General features: G+C 41.3%; 2 protein-coding genes across 2 annotated transcripts; both read left to right on the top strand.

The window, feature by feature from the left end:
• Positions 1 to 317: 317 nt before the first annotated feature.
• Positions 318 to 7,843, top strand: LOC117250211 (putative methyltransferase DDB_G0268948). Its single transcript, XM_033616306.2, has 6 exons — positions 318 to 462; positions 1,976 to 2,136; positions 2,284 to 2,497; positions 5,487 to 5,590; positions 6,426 to 6,563; positions 7,631 to 7,843. Exons 1-6 carry the CDS (start codon positions 355 to 357, stop codon positions 7,725 to 7,727), a joined length of 822 nt encoding a protein of 273 aa, XP_033472197.1. The 5' UTR covers positions 318 to 354; the 3' UTR covers positions 7,728 to 7,843.
• A 1,984-nt stretch (positions 7,844 to 9,827) lies between these two features.
• On the top strand, positions 9,828 to 22,018 carry LOC117249875 (putative methyltransferase DDB_G0268948). The gene is made up of 6 exons (XM_033615674.2): positions 9,828 to 9,974; positions 10,224 to 10,384; positions 10,500 to 10,713; positions 11,196 to 11,299; positions 11,439 to 11,576; positions 13,159 to 22,018. Exons 1-6 carry the CDS (start codon positions 9,867 to 9,869, stop codon positions 13,241 to 13,243), a joined length of 810 nt encoding a protein of 269 aa, XP_033471565.1. The 5' UTR covers positions 9,828 to 9,866; the 3' UTR covers positions 13,244 to 22,018.
• The last annotated feature ends 177 nt before the right edge of the window (positions 22,019 to 22,195 follow it).

Raw genomic sequence — 22,195 nt, 5'->3', positions numbered from 1 at the left:
TGACACTGTAATTAATTACCATCACAGTTTGGGAAGATTAAATACATTTCACAGTTGTGTTATGAATTTGCAGTGGAATTAACTCCAGGTCAATGGATACACTGACCTCAAGATAAAGCCTTGCACTTTTCTCAAACAGACTTCTGATTTTATGACCATTCTTGTCAATATTTACACACCATTTCCAATGAGGAAAACCCGTAAGGTGTGTTGCAGTTCTGTACACAGCTTCCAGCTAAAAAAGCTTGACCGGAAAGGCCACAGGTTCATCATGTTTAAATAAAGGACCAGCACACCGCTGAAAGTCACAGTATTCAGTCAGTTTTGACAGACACCAGCACTTTCTACAGAAACATGCCTGTTCGTGCATTTGAGGGTAAAGATCATGCAGCGGCTTACCTGCAGTACAGAGTGGCACCCTTTGAATTAATCAGCGAGATTATGAAGTATATGGGGAAAAAGGTAAGTGTGCAAGTTTTTTTTTTTCATTTGCAGAACCATGCCCAAACTTTTGTTGGCTATGTCACAGCCATGAACCATGTTGAACAATCTTATTACGGGTGCATTTTGCTGTAATAAACCTGCTGTGACCAGTGTTAATTTTGGCTGCTATTTTACAAATAAGTCTTAGTCTTTATATGTAAATGCTTATTAGTTTTAGGCACATTGTAATTTTGTTTTTTAATTTTCATATTCTTACTCTAGTTTTAGAAAATTCAAAACGTGTTAGTAGACGAGACATTTTAGTCAGTTTTTTGGTCATTACTTTTAATCGAAATGTTTTTGTCTCTTTAAACTAATTCAGTTAGTCTAATATCAGAAATTAGAATCAGGCTGACAGGTTGTAATTTTTTTTTTCGACAACTACAGATCATGTCTACAAACTTAAAAACTTGCATTTCCATCAGAGTGTTTTGTCAGGTGTAAAGGATGATTTATGAGCATACACTTACTGATCCACATTTGAAAATCTGGAAATATTTCTCTTTTGTGGTCTCAAAAACTCTGAGACCACAAATAACGCATTTGGGGCACCTGGGATTTGTACCCAGGATTATTGTAAACTCTTTTTTATCTTGCTGTTAAGTAGCAGAAATTAATTTTATGTCAGCTTGAATTCTTTCCAAATCTGCCAGTATGGAGGTTTAAACTTGCATGTTCTCAGAGTCTGTGATTTAAACTGGACTTCTAGCTATTTCAGAGAAAACTCAGCTGATTTCAGCTATACTCACAGATAACCAAGCCCCTTGCTTGTCTGTCAAACAGCAATCAAACCATAAACCTTCTCAGAGTAGAGTCCTGCAGGGAACATGTGAAGTCTGGCAGATGGTGGCTGCTCAGTCTGCTGTGGTTCAGCTGCTAATAAGCAGAACTAGCTGCTAACAGCCACCGCTGCAGCTAACAACCTACACAAATCCATTCAACAGCTTCACCATCCTCAGTCAGTAATACACAGCTGTTTATTTACTGCAGAATTACAGCTCACATCTTACACAAAAGGCTGACGCTGCTCTGGTGTAAGTGTTATGCAGGGTAGCGAAACATCTGGTGCTGATCGAAGTTTACAGCCTGTCAGTTCTTTATTGTTTGTTAGTCAAGTTGTTTATTTGTGATAATTTCTCATTATCACTAGTCATTCTTGGTAAGAAATATAATAAATATAACAGATGGAAGCTGGCCTTGGCCTTGCTTGAATTTTCATTAAAAAAGACTCCCTTTTTGTTGCTACAAACATGGCAAACATCTCCCAAACAAAAAAGACCATGTTTGAACATGGCTGGACATGTCCTGTCATCCACCATGCTGAACTACTTCATACATATGAAATGTACAAATGTAACATACTTGTGGACCGCAAAAATGTTCAATGCCAACATTTTATTGTGATGACTGAGCTAGATTAAACCCATCTATTGACTATAAATTCAGAAGCGGACAGATATGCCTCATTTAAGGTGTAACTCATTCCCTTTAGACACCAAACCAGTTCAGCCTTGCAGTGGATGTGGGTTGCGGTTCTGGGCAAGGAACGGTCCCATTAGCTTCACACTTCTCCAGGGTTGTTGGAACAGACATCAGCCCCGCTCAGCTGGAGATGGCGCAGGCCAATGACAACCCTTCAAATGTTTTATACAGGTGAGCTGGAGGGAAGGTGGGGACTTTGGTTGAATAATTTTTTTTTGTTTAACTGCAAGGATGTTGCAGAACACCATCCAGGGTGTACTGATGACATTGTGAAACAAACAAATGTTTCTTATTCTTTTCTGGACATTTGGCCCCCAGGGAGTGTCAAGCAGAAGAGCTACCATTTGCTTCTGGCGAGGTAGACCTTCTAACGGCCATGACGTCGGCTCACTGGTTCGATCGTGAGAGGTTCCTCCTGGAAGCTGACAGAGTGCTAAGGCCTGGGGGCTGCCTGGCTCTCCTGAGCTACACCAAGGAGGTGGAACTGGAGTACGGGAACGTCTCTAATACGCTCAATGACATCTGTGATGAGGTATATTCAAAATATAAAAACATGAAAATGCCTCAGAGAAAAAAACATACTAAATTTTATTTAGAATCCTAATGTGGGACAGTCTAATTGTACATACAAAACAATTTCAGACCAGTGGCACATTCCATTACTCCAATGCCATTTGATGCACTTGTGCGTAAATGGTAACTAAGCCCTTAAACTGGCAGCTTATTATGGGGTGCCGTTTGTAAAGTTGCTCACGCTGAAAATAACATCAACATTTTGCCACATTTAGCTTCAAACAATGTTTAAAAAAGTGTTGTGAATTTTTTAACTTCACCTTTTACCACATTTACAGCAATATTTGTTAACTTAGAAATATATTAAATAGTTAAATCTAAATATTAAATGTGGCACCTAAATGTTAAATGTTAAATCTAAATCTAAATCTAAATGTTAAATCTAAATCTAAATATTAAATATAAATATAAATGTTAAATCTAAATATTAAATCTAAATCTAAATCTAAATGCTAAATCTAAATCTAAATGTTAAATGTTAAATCTAAATGTTCTGGGTGAAACTAAATATTTAGCTAATATGCAAATTCACACTGCCGGTCACCGGAAGTACCAAAATAAAAGCTTGAGATGGTCAGACTGTGTTTATAGAATCAAATAACGAATTAAAACCAACTTATCGGGGGAAATGAACACTTGAACATACATTAGCGTGATAATAACTACCTAAAATAACAAGAAACATGTTTGGAGAAATTTTATTTGACGTGTACTTTGAGTTGTTAGTGTCCCTTCGGAGGGACTAACAACCTAAGCTAAGCTAACAACCGTTAGCTCTTAGCCCCATTAGCAGTGTCTGTAATGACTCATTAACTCTTAAACAGTCCGTGAAAAAAATATTTTTTTCTAGCGGATGTCTTAGCTACAACATGATTGAGCTAGCAAAGCAGTTTTGTGTTGCGATGTGTGGTATTTATTCAGTTTTGGGAAATCACGATGTCTAGAAAGCATTAGTGGCTGCAGCAGCAGCAAAGCTAACATCAGGACGTCATCTGTTAAAAGCCTCCCGTTGTCAGATACGACATGAAACTACTCCAATTAGCTCAATCATGTTGTAACTAAGATATCCGCTGGAAAAATTTTTTTTTTTTCACGGACTGTTTAGAGTTAATGAGTCATTACAGACACCGCTAACGGGGCTAACAGCTAACGGTTAGCCCCGCTAATCTACGATAACCATGTTATTAATTTCAGAACGTGATAGTAATGTTTGTTAAATCATTGTGTTTATAGACTTTACAAACACCAGATTTGTCTAAACGGTGATATAGTGACGTGAAAAATGTGAGATATGCATATATATATATGTAGCTAGACTCCGCTGGTTTTCTACCCGGAAGTATTTGTAAACGACAAGGTGATTCCCTCCGAAGGGACACTAACAACTCAAAATACACATCAAATAAAATTTCTCCAAACACGTTTCTTGTTATTTTAGGTAGTTATTATCACGCTAATGTATGTTCAAGTGTCCATTTCCCCCGTTAAGTTGGTTTTAATTAGTTATTTGATTCTATAAACACAGTCTGACCATCTCGAGCTTTTATTTTGGTACTTCCGGTGACCGGCAGTGTGAATTTGCATATTAGCTAAATATTTAGTTTCACCCAGAACATTTAGATTTAACATTTAACATTTATATTTATATTTAACATTTAGATTTAACATTTATATTTAGATTTATATTTAATATTTAGATTTAACATTTATATTTAGATTTATATTTAGCATTTAGATTTAACATTTATATTTAGATTTATATTTAGCATTTAGATTTAGCATTTAGATTTAACATTTAGATTTAGATTTAGATTTAATATTTAGATTTAACATTTAACATTTAGGTGCCACATTTAATATTTAGATTTAACTATTTAATATATTTCTAAGTTAACAAATATTGCTGTAAATGTGGTAAAAGGTGACGTTAAAAAATTCACAACACTTTTTTAAACATTGTTTGAAGCTAAATGTGGCAAAATGTTGATGTTATTTTCAGCGTGAGACACTTTACAAACGGCACCCCATAGCTTACGTGACACATTAGGTCACTTTTCTGCTGGTCTAATATTTTCAGTGAGACTATTCCAGATTCATGGTGCAGCAGCTTAGAAGTCTCTAAAAAAGTTTTCAACAAGATCGTGGGACAGTAAACAGTCTTTTATCTGTAGATCTGAAGAACCTAGCTGTACTCTTTTGGGACAGAAGTCCTGTAATATAGCTTGGGGCAAGAGGAATTCAATACTAAACGGGGAGCCAGTGCAGAGATGCTGGTACAGATGTAACATATTCCCTTTCTTTATGTTTGCATAGTAGTCTGGCACTCGTAGTTGTAAGTAGTGACTCAAGGCCTGGTCGATACCAAAATAAGGAGAGCTGCAATAATTGAGTCTTGAGGATAATGGAGAATGGAGGACTTTTTCTAAATCTTTAGGTGACGACAACGTCCTGATCTTGGATACGATTCTAAACAGGAAGAGGCTATCAAATTTCAGAGCAAATTATTACATTTTTTTTGCATAGGGTCTGGTGGAGTTGGATAACTGGCTGAGGGACTGGACGGTGGTGCTGATGGAGTTTAGGAGATGGATAAATATGATATCTCTATTGTGTGGATTTAATTGTAGAAATTTATCAGCTATCTGTGCTTTGGTATCATCCAAGCATTTAGCGAGGATAGTGGGTCTGGTCTTTTCATTGGGTTGAATGGGGAGGGGCAGTAGTGTGTCATCTATGGAGCAATGAAAAGAGATATTGTGGTTTTGAATAATTTAGCCTCGCAGAAGCATGTAGGTGGAAAATAGAAAGGGACCAAGGAATGAGCCTTGAGGGACATCCTTCATAGACACATAAAATGCAACCTTAGATATAAAATATTTGGTAATTTATGAGCAAACAATGCAAAGTTACTTAGTAATAACTAAGTATTGTTTTCTTTTCTTGATTAGTATTACACTGCCATGGATCCATTCCGGAATCCCTATCTTGGAAAGTGCTCTGTGAAGATCTACTCAGACATGTTTGATGCTTGCTCTTACCCAGACAAAGAATGGTGAGTGTTTCTGCCTTAATTACATCACATTTCACAAGTAGTTCTCATGAAACTAGGAGCCTGTTCATAATTGGTATTAACACGTGTTTCAGTCACCAATTCATGCATCGCCATACACACCTGTCCATCGTGTCTCCGGGCGACCACTTGTGTTCAAATTTCAAAACTGCCTATGTCACTGATGCTAGAAAGTCAGAGGGCCCAGTGATTATGTCCACACTCTCATTCCTTGTTTGCTAGCATGCTCACGAGTCATGTTATCAGTTTTTTTGGTACAGCTGGAGCTGTCACTGCCAGCAGAAATTAGGTTTACTTCCATGGGGCAAAGTGACAGATGGTTGCACAACACTTCATACAAACTTGTTGTATAATGGGTAACAGAGCATTATCAGGCTGTTACCAAAACAACCACCAAGTTCTGCGCCGATGACGTATTTTCCTGCTTGTCGGAGATACATCAGTACGCGTAAGTGTTTACACTACAAACGATTTGTGGTCAAATGTGTACCAGACCACCTTGGCAAGTTGTTTTAGTAAGGATCATAATGCGTCATGGTGGTTGTTTGCACTTGTGTTTAGCACTGATCACCCAAGTTGATGTTAACACCAGTAATAAACAGGCTGTACAAGAATAAATGCTATGAATACATTTTTATTTACAGCTAAAGTGAGAATCAGACATATACACTGTGACATCTGGGAGTTAACTGCCACACAGCAACTTAAACTTGAGCACTTGGGGTCAAATGTCTTGCTCTGGGGCATCTCAGTATATAGTCATGGGAAAGGAGAGTATTTGATTCATTACAGCCTCGATTTTTTCTTTTGTGTCCAGGAATGACTGTCTGAGGGTAAAGAGGACTATGCCACTGAGTAGCTACTTCGGCATGGTGGAGACCTTCTCCACCTATCAGAGATTTCTACAGAAGGACCCAGTTCGGGCTCAACATATTTCTAATGACATCAGGAACAAGTGAGATATTAACCTTCAACGCATACATTAGTCTAATTGTTAAAGGTGCTGTAAACATTCAGAACACAACACAATTCAGAACATAATATACCAGCAAACAACTTTTTGTAGTTAAAAGATATAGTGGAGTGATGGCGGCCTGAGCAGAGACTAAACTTATGCTCCCTACGAATGTAATAATATGAGCTTCTCTGTTCTTTGTTGTGGGAACTGGTCCAGCCTTACATCAGTGCATATGAAGCCCTATGTGTGTATTCTACTGGCAAGCTAATCGTGGACGCCCTGCACTTTGCTGATAACAACCCGGTCTCACTCCGAAGTCATCGAAATCCGGTGCTTGGGCAGTGACTTACGGGAAAAGCCAGCCATGTCTTTGATAATGGTGGTCTGTGGAGAAGATGCTTTGGGTCTGCAGGTTGTTTTTTTTGCTGCAACACCCTATATGGTGACTGGAAAAAATTGGAAGCATGTTGACACTGTTAGCTTTCTAAGCACTGTTGCCATTGTTGGTGCTGTTTGCTGCTAGGCACCAGCTCAGCCGCCTCCATGCAAAGAGCCTTGTGCAAGCAATCTACTCAAACTCTGAAGGTGACAACGAGCAAAACTGTGTGTAAATCTTCCCAAACTGTGATAGTAATTAAATACAATGTCTGTTTTTTTAAATCCATGTAAAAGTTATGGCTCAGCACTTCCATTTTGTTTGCTGGGCTATTCTGTCCTGTCAGTGGCAGGGGAATTAATGGTGGCTATATTATCAAAGCAGTAAATGCTTTCAACAGTTAAGCTTAGTCAAGCAGTGTTTGATTTTTCAGATTAATGCCCAAGACTGTGACAGCATTCAAAGACAAATTTCAGCGGTTTTTGATAATGATAAATTCATTTAAGTGGAGATTAAGAGATCAACGTTCAGCACCAGGCAAGTGGAGGTGAGAGCTCAGGGCCAGAAGTTTTAGGAGCTGTATGCAACATTCAGAGTATGTGTTTTGTCTTTTGTAGTCCATTCGTCCGTCCATTAATTCATTTCAGATCCTATTTAACCACTCTCTTTTCTTCATCATCAATCCCAGGTTGTTGACTGCAATGAAGACATCTTCATCTGACCCAGAAGTAACAGTGGTTGTCAAGTATTTCTATTGGCTGGGACGCAAACCTTGTTCACTCTGAATGGCTGAATCCTGTGCACCAGATAAGTTAGGTGCATACAAATCTAATAGTGCTACACCTTTTATATGGCGAGAATTGTGTGAAATAAAAAGTCTTTATCCTTTTAAACTATGATTTGTTGTGTTTATTTTTATATAGAGGTATTTGATCAGTGCCATTTATAACAATTAATATCAATTAAATAGACAAAAAAGAAACAATTTAACTACATAACCTGCTTATTCACTTGTGATAGAAGCACAAATATCAAGGAAACATGACCAAATAAATAAAATATGCTCAAAATTGGGAAGGAAAAACCCTCCACTTCTGAACTGCTTCCAGCTTGGTGTGACGCTTTGTGGAGGAGGGAACAAACAGCTGCACCACGGACAGTGGTGCCCAGTGGAATTCTGTCTCCTTCCTCCCTGACAGTCAAGATGGTGGCAAAGACAGCAAAAAATGGGGATTTTTTTTTTCATCTCATATTGTGCCTAATTTTAGTGGATCACAATATATCAGCCATAGAATTAATCTGCAGGTCCCCCAGTTCAAAATGAGACCAAACTACTGATATATATATATATATATATATATATATATATATATATATATATATATATATATATATATATGGCCTACAACAGGCTGTAAGGCTGAACAAATTTCCAAATTTTACGGTCCCTACCGGCTAGTTAAGAGGAGTGAGGAGTAGCAGTCAATAATGATGTTAAACAGTCAATGAAACAGGTCTTTCAACTATTGAGAATAACTGCAACCCTGAAAGGCTGATTGGTCCAGTAGTTTGCAAGATTAGCTGTGGACAGACAAACAGGAGATATGATACAATACAATACTACATGATAAGATAAGACAGAACTTCATTCATCCCAAGGGTAACTTCAGCAACAGTTGCAGTACAAATTAGGGTAAGTGCAAATATAAATCATCAATCAGGTGCAAATCCGGATCATACACAATGCCAAACAGGTTAATGTTACGGATCATAGATGTATGAGGCCTGGCATATCGTTCTATATGTTCAGAAATATATGGTTGGTTAATATGGAATGTTCCCAATTATGTCCATAATATTGCACTAAATTTCCCATAAATCAGAGAGTAATCCACAAAGAGACAGAAATCCAGAGAGAGATTGAAACAAACCGCCTCAGCTCCCCATGTCTCTGCTGGTCAATGAAGTTGATTGTGGCAGGATTTCCTGTGGGGCTTCATGGTGCTAACAGTCTGCTGATAAAGGTGCTCCTGTGCATAACCAGCACATCATGGAGAGGATGAGAGTCATTGTCCATGATGCTCCACAGCTTATGGCATCCTCTTCTGTGACACCACCAGCAAAGCTCCACCCTCAGGACAGAGCCAGCCTTTCAGACAAGCTTGTTGATCTCTTGATGTTGGCTGCCCTCACCCTGCTGTCTCTACACACAGCAAGTAATGTGTGAGCTCTCAAGTGTTGAAGAGACTTAAAATGCAGCTTGTTTTCCTTCAGCCCAAAGTGATTTGTGTGATGACTGGGCAGAAAATTCAGGGCTAAAACTGACTACCTAGGTTCATGACTGTAAACTCTCTTAACAAAAGAGAAATGGTTCATGCAAACAGACAAGTTTGTGTTTTTAAGAGATGGCACCAGTCTTGTTTTTAAATTAATCCAAATTTTAGCCACATTTACAACCCTGCTACAGGAGATCAGATAATGAAATACACTCAGCAGCTCTTTCCTTTTCACCACAGTGCCTCATATCATATGTGTGCATTTATTGCCATCTGCTGGTGTTTGCAAGCAAGTGCAAAAATCTAGATTTGGAAAATCACAGCATTTCTTTTGGTATTATTTGGAGGAAACATCTCATTTTTCATCGGGCAACTTGTGTGAAACATTTTCAGTTCAAGTGCTTTAATCATTAAAAATAAATTACATATTGTACTTTTACTATTAATTCAAAGCAAAGAAGTGTGAAGTCCATTATTGCTTTCAGTTGCATGTAGACATGCCTTTTTGGCAGCAGTCCAAGAGGGCAGGACAATTTTAACTCTGCAAGTTAATGTTTTAACCTGGTGGTTAAATAAAGACAAGTACGCAAGTGCAGAGTCACAGTCTCAGGAAGCGCGTTGACAGTTACAAGCACTTTGCACAGAGACATGGCTGTACGTATCTTTGAGGGTAAAGATCACGCAGCTGCTTACCTGCAGTACAGAGTGGCACCCCTGGAATTGATAAGTTGGATTATGGGCTACATGGAGAAAAAAGTAAGTCTTAATGCATCTTCTTTAGCACTAACTACACCTTATAAATGCTTGTGTAAAGAACACACCTGTGGCATTGCATGAAATAGCTCTTTTGGAGGCTTACACAATGTTATACCTGAGAATACTTGAGATAAATGTTATCATGATAGAAGTGTTGCCAAACCATTATTTAGCATTGTAGTTATGTTTCTAGTCATCTGTTAAAAAAGCAGTCAAACAAGTTTATAATCTTAAGGTTTAACTTTTCAGACAACAAACCAGTTCAACCTTGCAGTGGATGTGGGCTGTGGTTTGGGCCAAGGGACAGTCCTACTGGCTCCATACTTCACCAACGTTGTTGGAACAGATATCAGCCCCGCTCAGCTGGAGATGGCTAAGGCCCAGAGCAACCCTCCAAATGTATCATACAGGTATGATAGAGGCATGGTAAGGACTTTGGTTAAACCGTTTTCTTTTTGCTTAAGTCCAAGGGTGGTGCCAAATATCCTCCAAGGTGTATTGATGACTTTTGATTGATGACCCCAGGGAGTGTCCAGCAGAGGAGTTATCGTTCGCGTCAGGTGAGGTCGATCTTCTGTTGGCCATGACGGCTGCTCACTGGTTCAACCACCAGAAGTTTCTCCTGGAAGCTGACAGGGTGCTGAGGCCTGGAGGCTGCCTGGCTCTCCTGAGCTACACGATGGACTTTGAGCTGGAGTATGGGGATATCTCCGACAAGCTCAATGACATCTGTAAAGAGGTTCATCCTAAAAATAAAAACTCAATTCTTGGAATTTATTCAGCATTTCTCAAATATAGATGTCTATGTACACGTTTCAGTACGTTTAATATTATCTTGGGGGGATAAGAAAGTGCTTTTTAGAAATAAGTGATTAAAATACCCATACATTCTTCACTGGAAGGCAAAGTGAATTAAACCATTTATCCAATACCCTTTCAGTGTGAATTTTTTATATGTCAAATCCCATTTGATGCATGACATTATGTACTTTGTCATCAAACCCCCTACACTGGCAGTATAAATGCCATGGTTCTGAATAACTTTGCATATAAGCATGTAGAGAGAAAATAGGAAGGGACCAAGGACTGAGCCTTGAGGGACTCCACATGATAAACAGGGATAGAATTAGTCACTGTCATACCATATCCTTTATACACATGGAAATACGGATTAATTATGCAAAGTTGCTTAAACATATCTTTCCCTTTTTTCTAAATTAGTTTTATGCTGCCCTATTACTGTTAGGTGATCCCCATATAGGAACAAACTCTGTGAAGATCTACTCAGACATGTTTGAGTCCTGCTCTTATCCGGACAAGGAGTGGTGAGTATCGGACACTTATGCCCTTCAAGGAATTAACTGGCACAAGCAGCTCGTCCACTTGCAGATCAAGTGTCATGCTCATCTCATGTTGTTGAGTGTTTCACTATACAGCCTCAGTCTTTCCTTCTTTTGTGTCCAGGGTTGAGTGTCTGAGGGTAAAAAGGACTATGCCACTGAACAGGTACATTGGCATGGTGGAGACCTTCTCCAGCTGTCAGAAGTTGCTGCGAAAGGACCCCACTGAGGCTAAACGTCTTTCTAATGATATCAGGAATAAGTGAGATATTAACCTCCACCCTCTTTCACAAGTCTAATAATTAACTTCTGGCCCTGAGCTCTCACCTCCACTTGCCTTACACTTGACCTAAATTCATTTATCATTATCAAAAACTGCTAAAATTTGTCACTGATTACTGTCACATACTTTAGCATTATGGTATGGTAGTAAAATGTATGTTCAATTCACCGGCAAAAGCTCTGCTGGACATTCCTGCAATCAGCATGCAAATTGCACACTCCCCCAAAACATGTAACATCTGTTGTGTGATAAAGCTCCAAATTTCAGAGTAACCTTTTATTGACCAGCCCAAGGCACAACTGTATAATAATTTTGCTGTTTAATTAGCAACCTGATATGTCTCACCTGTCTGATGAGGTGGTGGATTATTTTGGCAAAGATAAGTGCTTACTTACACAGATCAGATTCTAACAAATTTGTGACAAAATTTAAGAGAAATGAGCCTTTCATGTGCATAGAAACAGTATTCAATCTTTTATTTCAACTCCTGTAAAAAATAAAAGTGCATTTATATTGGTCGGCGTACTTCAAATTTCCTCCACTATTTATTAGGGTACTATTGTAATCCTAGGTATTCTTCTTCTTTCTTCTTTCTTCTTCCGAGGAAATCATACTTCCCATGGGTGAAAACTCACCAAACTTTGCACAAAGGTCCAGTCTCATGCCAGATATCCTCAGCTGTAAACTCAAGCCAATAGTCCTGATGGTGGCGCTACAGCAAGCGTTTAAAGTTCAAAACTTTGAAAATTCACAACAAATCAACCATACGTGCTACAACTTCACAACTTTCATCAAACTGTAGCCCCAATACTGAAGAAACTTTTGTACATTTAAACCTATTAAAAATTATGAAGTTCATCACTCTGTTTTTTTCAAAAACTGTAAAACTTCTTAAACCTATCTCCTCCCACAATTTTTACTCAATTGACACCAAACAATGTTCATGAAAAAAATGACAAAATTCTAGAGTGACGGTAGATGATGTGTGGCAAATTTCAGAATTTTATCTCAAAAACTGAATTTTTGACAGCATTTTGAATTTTGCTCTGATGTGAACAATTGGAGTCAATGTAAAAATGGCAATTTTAAACATCAGTTTTTCACTTATGGAGCAAATCAGTCATTGTTACAAACAAATTACCAACATCTCCATGCTGTCTAGATGCAATATGTGTATTTTCAGATTTTTGTTTCGATAACTGAATTTTTTACAGTGGTTTGAAATCTGCTTTTCCATGCATGGGCGGCTGCTTAACCTGCACGTCTGGCTTAGTCAGTTTGTGAAGCTGCACATGAATTGTTACTGACTAATTAGCTCATTAAGATAGAAGTTCTTAGTCTCAGAGGTTGTGAGTTCAAGCGTCAGCTGATGCAAAAGGCAGATTGTGTTGCTAAATGTCTTCCAATTCTTCTGCTTGTTGTTCAGAATTGCCTAAAAATGCCCAGACCCGACCCATCGCTGCGCAGCAGCTATAATTTCAGTTAGTTTCCATCTTCATGTAGCCATTAGTCTTTCCATTGATTTATTTTAACCATTCTCTCTTCTTGTCGTCAATCCCAGGTTGTTGTCTGCCATGCAGACATCTTCTGATCCAGAAGTGACAGTGGTTGTCAAGTATTTCTATTGGCTGGCACGCGAACCTTGATCACTCTGACTGGCTGAATCCTGTGCACCAGATCCCAAAACCACAGCTGTAGGTTTGATCAGAAGTGACACAGACCTGAGAGGCCAGGTGCATACAAATCTATTGGTGCTACTCCTCCTACTGTATGTTAAGAATCTCGTACTCGTACTTGATGTCCTCCGCTTATCCGGGTCCGGGTCGCGGGGGCAGCAGCCTCAGCAAAGAAGCCCAGACAGTCCTCTCCCCCGCCACTTCCGTCAGCTCTTCCGCGGGAACCCCGAGGCGTTCCCAGGCCAGCCGGGTGATGTAGTCCCTCCAGTGTGTTCTGGGGCAGCCCCGAGGTCTCCTCCCGGTTGGACATGCCCGAAACACCTCCCAAGGGAGGTGTCCGGAAGGCATCCTTACCAGATGCCCGAACCACCTCAACTGGCTCCTCTCGATGTGGAGGAGCAGCGGCTCTACTCCGAGTCCCTCCCGGATGTCTGAGCTCCTCACCCTATCCCTAAGGCTGAGCCCAGCCACCCTGCGGAGGAAACTCATTTCGGCCGCTTGTACTCGCGATCTCATTCTTTCGGTCACTACCCAGAGCTCGTGACCACAGGTGAGGGTTGGAACGTAGATCGACCGGTAAATTGAGAGCTTCGCTTTCTGGCTAAGCTCCCTCTTCACCACAACGGACCGGTTAAGCGCCTGCATCACTGCTGACGCCGCCCCAGTCCGCCTGTCAATCTCCCGCTCCATCCTACCCTCACTCGTGAACAAGATCCCGAGATACTTAAACTCCTCCACCTGAGGAAGGACCTCCCCCCTGACCTGGAGTGGGCAATCCACCCTTTTCCGGCTGAGGACCATGGCCTCAGACTTGGAGGTGCTGATTCTCATCCCAGCCGCTTCACACTTGGCTGCGAACCGCCCCAGCGAGAGCTGGAGGTCACTGTTCGATGGAGCTAGGAGGACCACGTCATCCGCAAAAAGCAGGGACAAGATCCTCCCATCACCGAACCTGACACCCTCCACCACTCGGCTGCGCCTAGAAATTCTGTCCATAAAAGTTATGACCAGACCTGGTGACAAAGAGCAGCCTTGGCGGAGTCCAACCCTCACCGGGAACAGGTCCGACTTACTGCCAGCCACGCGAACCAGACTCATGCTCCTTCGGTACAGGGACTGGATGGCCCTTAGCAAGGGGCCACCAACCCCATACTCCTGGAGCACCCCCCACAGGATGCCCCTGGGGACACGGTCGTAAGCCTTCTCCAAATCCATAAAACACATGTGGACTGGTTGGGCAAACTCCCATGCCCCCTCCAGCACCCTGGCGAGGGTAAAGAGCTGGTCCACGGTTCTACGTCCGGGACGAAAACCACATTGCTCCTCCTCAATCTGAGGTTCAACCATCGACCGGACCCTCTTCTCCAGCACCCTGGAGTAGACCTTACTGGGTAGGCTGAGGAGTGTGATCCCCCTGTAGTTGGAACACACCCTCTGGTCCCCTTTCTTGAAAATGGGGACCGCCACTCCTGTCTGCCACTCCAGAGGCACTGCCCCCGATGTCCACACAATGTTGCAGAGGCGTGTCAGCCAGGACAGCCCTACAACATCCAGAGCCTTGAGATATCCAGGACGAATCTCATCCACCCCCGGGGCTCCGCCGCCTCGGAGTTGTTTCACTACCTCAGCAACTTCTGCCCCAGAAATTGGACGACCTGCCACCGAGACCCCCGTCTCTGTTTCCTCACTGGAATACGTGTTGGTGGGATTGAGGAGCCCCTCAAAGTATTGCTTCCACCGCCCGACAATGTCCCCAGTTGACGTCAGCAGCTCCCCGCCCCCACTGTAAACAGTGTGAGCAAGTTGCTGCCTTCCCCCCCTGAGGCGCCGGACGGTTTGCCAGAACCTCTTTGGAGCCGATCGGTAGTCTTCCTCCATGGCCTCACCGAACTCCTCCCACGCCCGAGTTTTTGCCTCCACGACTGCCCCTGCTGCGCTCCGCTTGGCCCGCCGGTACCCGTCAGCTGCTTCCGGAGACCCACAGACCAACCATGCCCTGTAAGCCTCCTTCTTCAGCCTGACGGCTCCCCTCACCTCTGGTGTCCACCAGCGGGTTCGGGGATTACCGCCGTGACTGGCCCCAGCGGCCTTGCGGCCACAGCTCGCAACCACCGCCTCGACAATGGCAGAGCGGAACAAGGCCCATTCGGACTCAATGTCCCCCTCTGCCCTCAGGACGCGGTCGAAGCTCTCCCGGAGGTGGGAGTTGAAGATCATCTGGACAGGTTCTTCCGCCAGGCATTCCCAGCAGACCCTCACTGTTCGTTTGGGCCTGCCAGGTCTGCGCGGCGTCTTCCCCCACCATCTGATCCAACTCACCACCAGGTGGTGATCAGTTGACAGCTCTGCTCCTCTCTTCACCCGAGTGTCCAGAACATATGGCCACAGGTCAAATGATACGACTACAAAGTCGATCATTGACCTGCGACCTAGGCTGTCCTGGTGCCACGTGCACCGATGGACATGTTAAGAATCACTTGAACTAAAACAAATTATTTAGATTACCTCCCTCCTTTTAAGATCAGTATGTACTGGGTTTATTTTTATATTTGATTTTTTTGTAATGATGCAAGTATGTAATGAACCTGCCGTATGAATACTGACCTCTGTGAATACAGAACCTTACAAAGTGAACACTAGATGGAGCCTTGTCATACAGTGATGGATGAGATTCTTATTGAAGTCCACTTTGAGCCTTTTGTACAGCCTTGAAATTGTACTTTTCTTGAATGAACTTCTTATTTCATGACATGGATCAGAAATATCCACTTGTTTTCAGTATATCCATATCTTTAGATATTAAAAATATTAATATAACTGCAACAGATTTTGTTGTCTGTTAATCACAGTTGTTTTCAGTTGCTAAAATACATTGGTCAAAACTAAAGCTATGAAACTATGGATCATTTTTACTGCTTTCACTAAAAGTGCAACAAATCACCACATTTTCCAAAATCCATGAACAGTATCCTGTAAATTGAAATATATAAAAGAAAATTATATGGTAATTAATTCAAACACAGCTAATTGCAATTTCAACAGGTTTTTGTCTCGTTACCAAACAGACTAAAGGGGACAGCTTGGATTTTATTATCTTATTTTATTTTATTTAACTGTATTTATTTTATTTATTTTTGTAAGTATTATTGCAGCCTTGGAATTTCAGATTTTGTTTCTATTATTCATTTATTTTAATTAATTATTCATTCATTTTTGTTTATTTCAACTTTTAATTTTTCACAAGTGAATAACTATATTATGCAAAGATATAAAATACCAAAGGATATTAAAACAAATTGCTGGTACCCTGACTGGTACCAGGATGAAATCCTCAGAGCGCCCTGGGTTCCTCCTGGTGCAGAACAATGCCTCATGTGGCCAGAGTGTGTAGCCACTTCCTGGATGCCACTGACTGGCCCTCTCCTTCCCCTGACCTAAATCCAATTGAGCACTGATGGGACATTTTATCCGTGCATCTGCCAAGTACCACCACAGACTGTCCAGGAGCTCACTGATTCCCTGATCCAGGTCTTGGAGGAGATCCCCCTGGACACCGTCCTCCGACTCATCGGGAGCATGCCCAGATGATGATGGGAGTGTATACAGGCACATGGGGGCCATGCACACTGCTGAGTCACATTATGAGGTGCCACGATAACATTCACACAAGTTGGATCAGCCTGTGATTTACATTTTTTTACTAAGAAGGCAGTCTGAGTTAAGCCAGTTACCAACTTTTCTTTCAGGGAGAATTATTAATATGTCAAATACCATTTGATGCATGACCCTGTGTGTAGGTGGTAATTTAACCACTTACACTAGCTGTTGTCCAGTAAGTGGCACACCAGTCATTTTCATGCCATATCATTAAGAGAAAATAAAACGCTTGATTTAAAGCTAAGAAAAGAAGCTACCCGTACCTGCTCAAAAGCAGTTGTGCTCTGATTATTCCTTTTCACATCAGCTGAATCAAATAAGTCAAACAGAGAGTGTAAATGCTATGAATACATTTTTATTCACAGCTAAGGCTCGGTGAAGTAAAGAGCGAGAGTCAGACATATACACTGTGACATCTGGGAGTTCACTGGCACAGAGCAGTTTTAACTGTCTTGCTTAGGGGCGTGTGTGTCCAGGAATCAGTGTCGGAGGTTAAAAAGGACTCTGCCACTGAGCTCACACTTTGGCATGTTAAGACCTCCTCCTACTATCTGACACTTCTAGAAGAGAATCCAGCTGAGGCTGAATGTCTTGCTAATGACATCAGAAACAGGTGAGATATTAACCTCCACCTCAACCACGGGTCTAATCGTTAACTTCTGGCCCTGAGCGCTCACCTCCACTCGCCTGGCGCTGCGCGTTGATCTCTTAATCTCCACTTAAATTCATTTATCATTATCAAAAACTGCTGAAATTCATCTTTGAATGCTGTCACAGTCTTGAGCATTAATCAGAAAAGCCAAACACTGCTTGACTAAGCTTAACTGTTGAAGGCATTTACTGCTTTGATAATATAGCCACCATTAATTCCCTGCCACTGACAGGACAGAATAGCCCAGCAAGCAAAATATATGGAGGGGAAGTGCTGAGCCATAACTTTTACATGGATTTAAAAAAAAAAAAAAAAAAGACATTGTATTTAATTACTATCACAGTTTGGGAAGATTTACACACAGTTCTGCTCGCTGTCACCTGTGTTTTGTCTTGTAGGGAGGACACAGTCATTTGAGGTCTTACTTTCACTTTATATTTTCCTCATTAATTAATTTCAGATCTTTTTAAAATATTCCATTTCTTCTTGACTACCATCCCAGATTGGTGTCTACCATTAAGGCATCTCTTCCTGACACAGAAGTTATACTAGCTGTGAAGAATTACTATTGGCAGGGATGCAAACCTGTCCGACCAAGTACTTTCCAAAGTTCTGGGTTTGTGACTTCTTTAAACAAACCAATGTCTAACTTTGACCCTTTGTCAGGAGTTGTGGTATGATCAGCTCAACCAAAAAGACCTTCTGTTTGTCAAGAACCCCAATAGTCTAAATAATACTGATTTTTTGTATGCAAATTGTATGCAAATGTTTGGTGTTTCTTTTCACCACCCATGCCACCCATCAGACATATCTAGCAACCCCTTTTGGAGGCTCTGACCCCCAAGTTGGAAACCACAGCTTTGGGTTTCACCTGGAAGCAACACAAACCCGCACAGCGGAATGTAAATTACTGTGCCTTCCAATACCATACCACCATACTATGCCAGAAAAAGATTTATGATGTCCCAATACATCGTAATATGCCAAAACAGGATGTTCTACTACATCCGGTCCGAATTTGCAGTATGCAAGCCAGCATGCTTTTCTGACCCAGAATTCTCTGCGCAGTGAAAGATACGTCACATCCACTGAGCCGCAAACAGATGACAGCTGATTAACGGATGATTGACAGCTATCAGAAGTCGTAATAACGGATGACAGTGCATTCAAGCAACTGATGACCAGTCGAACAGTAACAATAGGAATATTAATTAGATAGTAATTACTAGAAGAACTAGTGCATACCCACTGGTAGCTTTGTCACCTTCTACCTATGCCAATCCTCAATGCCTGTGTGCAGTTTCACATAGATTGACCACGTCAGTGAGTAGAAAAACGTGGGACAGACAGAATGACTGACTGACAGAATGACACACTGACAGTTTCCGTAATTATGTACAGCAAACCATACCATGACTTAGTCATACCACAAATTAGAAAAAAACCAACAACATTGGTCCACAGGGGGAGCCACAGCGATCGGTCGCATTTTAGCCATTTTTAAGCATTTTTCTGTTGTTATAGCGCCACCCAGTTGCCAATTAAAGTTAAATTTCTCCAGTCACCTTGAGGCATCCTGTTCCACATATCTACCAAGTTTAGTAAAAATCGATATGGCAGTTAGGCCTAGATAAGAAATTATCTCTCTAGCGCCCCCATTTTGTTTGATGGGGTCAATAATGGAGGGGTCCCCTCAGATTATGTGTGGTCATATGCCTACAAAGTTGCGTGTTGATCGGTGAAACCTTTGAGATGTTATACACCTTTATGTGATGAGCCACGCCCTCCGCAATATTCATTGCCTTATAGAAGCTCAGTTTTAGTAAGTTTTCCAACTTTAGATATTGGTCCCTAGATTATGTTCACTGAGTTTCATGCAGATCGGTCTATATCTATATAATCGGAAGTTATGGGTTGTTGAGGCAAATTTGTTCCTCATGAGGAGAGGCATCTCTGTGCAAAGTTTCGTGTCTCTATGACATACGGGGCATGACATATGCCCATTCATTCAAAGTTTGTAATTTCAATCGGTTGCTATAGCGCCCCCCTTTGGCCAATTGATGTAATATTGCTTCATTCGCATCCTCCCAAGTCAGTGAGGAGAAAAACATGGAACAGACACACACACACACCCACAGACAGAGTTTTCGTCATTATTAAGATAAGATGGTAACTGATATAACAGTAAGAGGGTCAAAGTTAAGGGCATCAAGTTATGAGACAGTAGAATGTCCCCATTGTGTGCATACCGCATTCAACAGTACATTCTTTTTAAGGGCAGCTGCAGTATACACTAAAAGTGAAAAGAAAAAGGATGCCATTCGGAACGTACTCAAAATCTACTGGCTCTTCTGTAGTGGCACCCCTAAGCTGGGGCCAAGAGGGAGCATGGCTGCCCTGATACAATTTCTGGCCCTCCCACTGGCAAAACAATTGGAAGCAGACATTTCTGTGTTTAAGAGGCTGTGTCATCCTCATTCTTTAAGCTAATGGTATCTTGTGAAACTAGATAACCTAAGGCATCCATTAGTGCCAGCATGTCATGCTAGCTTGTCAGGCTAAATGACGAATGATAGCGCGGGAACAACTGGCATGGCTGTTAAAAGGGGTTCCACTTTGACCCTCATGTCTTAAAATTGTGCTTTTCTTAAACGAAGGAATACTTCCTGACCTGCAGAGAAAACTTGCTTCCAGGATATCCCAATCAGGAAGTACAAAGCACTCAAAACATTAGTGAACCGTTAGTTTTTCGCATTAACAGATTATGTTTTCTTCAATAGACTAGGCTGACCAAATGTCCACTTTTCACGTCCCGTCCGGAGCGTCCAGGGGGTTTTTATAAACTGATGATAATGTCCGGTTTTCCATGTGTTTGTGTGTGTGTGTTTGAGTGCGGCACGGGCAGCATATTTCTGTCCGAACCCGAACCAAGCCCGACATTATTTAATGACCAAAGCACTGAGTTTGTGTCACACATTGGTTACAGGCTATAGATGGGAGCGGGAGGCGGGAGGTCCGACGCTTCTAGCCAGAGGAGAGGGAGAAATAAAACAAAATAAGATAAAATAGGAGACAACTGTTTCCCTCTTTTATTTTATTTTCAGCGTTTGATCAAGGCGGAAGCGGGCGGCTGGAGGTCCGAGACTTCCAGCGAGGAGAGAGGTAGAAACAAACAGCCAATGTGTGTCTGTGTGTGTTATGTTCAGGTGTTGTCACGTAAATAACAGAGCCCAAGCAATAAACAGGACAGACAATAGGATTTTATTTATTTTTACACTGTGTGTATGTGTCCCCTATTGGGGCCTATCTGAATTTCTGTCTTTGAGAGATATTATTTTGTAATATAACTGAATTTTCTATCCATACATATAAATTTTAAATATATTAAAATTATAAGGCATCTTTGAGTAAACGCAAGTATCATTTAAGTAGGCTATGTCGTGGCTGGCCGAGTGTCCTCTTTTTTGGAAATCAAAATATGGTCACCCTACAATAGACCTTTTTACTGTTAGTAAACAGTATGATGTTTTTTGGTTGGCAGGGCTTAGCTGGTTGCAAAACAATTCTCCACAAACAAACATTAAGTAGTGCTAGCTAGCAAGTTCTGTTGGCTTGTTTTAGACGATGAAGGACGATGATACAAGTGGTGCATTCAGAAATAATAATTCCGAGTGCAGCAGCACACTCTGGCCCAAAATTCAAAGTGCTGTCAGAATGTACTGTTCGGTTATCAAGAGTGGCAGAGTGTACTCTGGGCACCTCTGTCTGGGGAGTCGGAGAAGCAGAGCCCCAAGCAGAGTAAATGTGTGGTTAACTCAACTGTACGTTAATTCATATAGAAATATAACGCTACGTTTCTTCAACCATTTTAGTGTGGAGCGACAGACTGAATTTACAAACACATCATGTCAGGGACCGCAAGTGTTAATTGAATAATTAAACACTAACCAACTGAACCAGACTGGCCGACCCGCTCTCACTCAGTGGCTGGATGACTGACAGGATTGCCAGCTTTGTGGTTGATTACTATGTCAATCTTACAAAGGAGGACGACACTTGAATGGTTGCCTTCGGTATGTTTTGCTATCAAAGCTAACATTAGCTAATGTACTAAAACATAAGAGTTATGGAGAAATCCAATATTCCTATTTCTGATTATGTGGACATGATAACCCTTAATACACATATCGTTCTTCATCCCTACAACAGTAAGTACTTCTTCCATAACCTGATATGAAGTGTGGGCTGCACATGCGAGCATTTTTGATGATCGCCTTTGTCAAGTCCTTTCGTTTTATTGCATTTAATCATGGTTGTCTTTGTTTTTGTTGACGGGCTGTGGCAGCAAGTACCTGGTCAAGTTTTGAGCCATGACTCCTTCTATTCTGGCTCCTGATAACACAACAAGATGGCATTTTAAGACTCCTATATAGCCCACAGCCCTGTGGCGGCAAGTCATGTTTTGCCTCCAAGTAATAAAATTACGTTATTATGAAAATGGCCCTAAAAGGGGCTATTTGATTAGCGACACCTGGTGACCTCTTTGTCCAAAACTCCTTCTTCCTTTCTCTTCATCAGTCAAATTTTCTCCATTATCTGCTCTTCTTTCCTCT

This window comes from Epinephelus lanceolatus, chromosome 24 (assembly GCF_041903045.1).
Source record: "Epinephelus lanceolatus isolate andai-2023 chromosome 24, ASM4190304v1, whole genome shotgun sequence".
Lineage (NCBI taxonomy): Eukaryota > Metazoa > Chordata > Actinopteri > Perciformes > Serranidae > Epinephelus > Epinephelus lanceolatus.
Note: the sequence above shows the minus strand (reverse complement) of the source record. Positions and strands in the feature narration are given on the sequence as shown.

Excerpts from the sequence above, each read along its gene's own strand:
- LOC117250211 (XM_033616306.2), top strand. The coding sequence starts at position 355 with ATGCCTGTTCGTGCATTTGAGGGTAAAGATCATGCAGCGGCTTACCTG. Across the intron at positions 463-1,975 it reads TGAAGTATATGGGGAAAAAG|ACACCAAACCAGTTCAGCCT; the intron begins GTAAGTGTGCAA and ends CATTCCCTTTAG. Across the intron at positions 2,498-5,486 it reads TCAATGACATCTGTGATGAG|TATTACACTGCCATGGATCC; the intron begins GTATATTCAAAA and ends TTTCTTGATTAG.
- LOC117249875 (XM_033615674.2), top strand. The coding sequence starts at position 9,867 with ATGGCTGTACGTATCTTTGAGGGTAAAGATCACGCAGCTGCTTACCTG. Across the intron at positions 10,714-11,195 it reads TCAATGACATCTGTAAAGAG|TTTTATGCTGCCCTATTACT; the intron begins GTTCATCCTAAA and ends TTTCTAAATTAG. Across the intron at positions 11,577-13,158 it reads TCTAATGATATCAGGAATAA|GTTGTTGTCTGCCATGCAGA; the intron begins GTGAGATATTAA and ends CGTCAATCCCAG.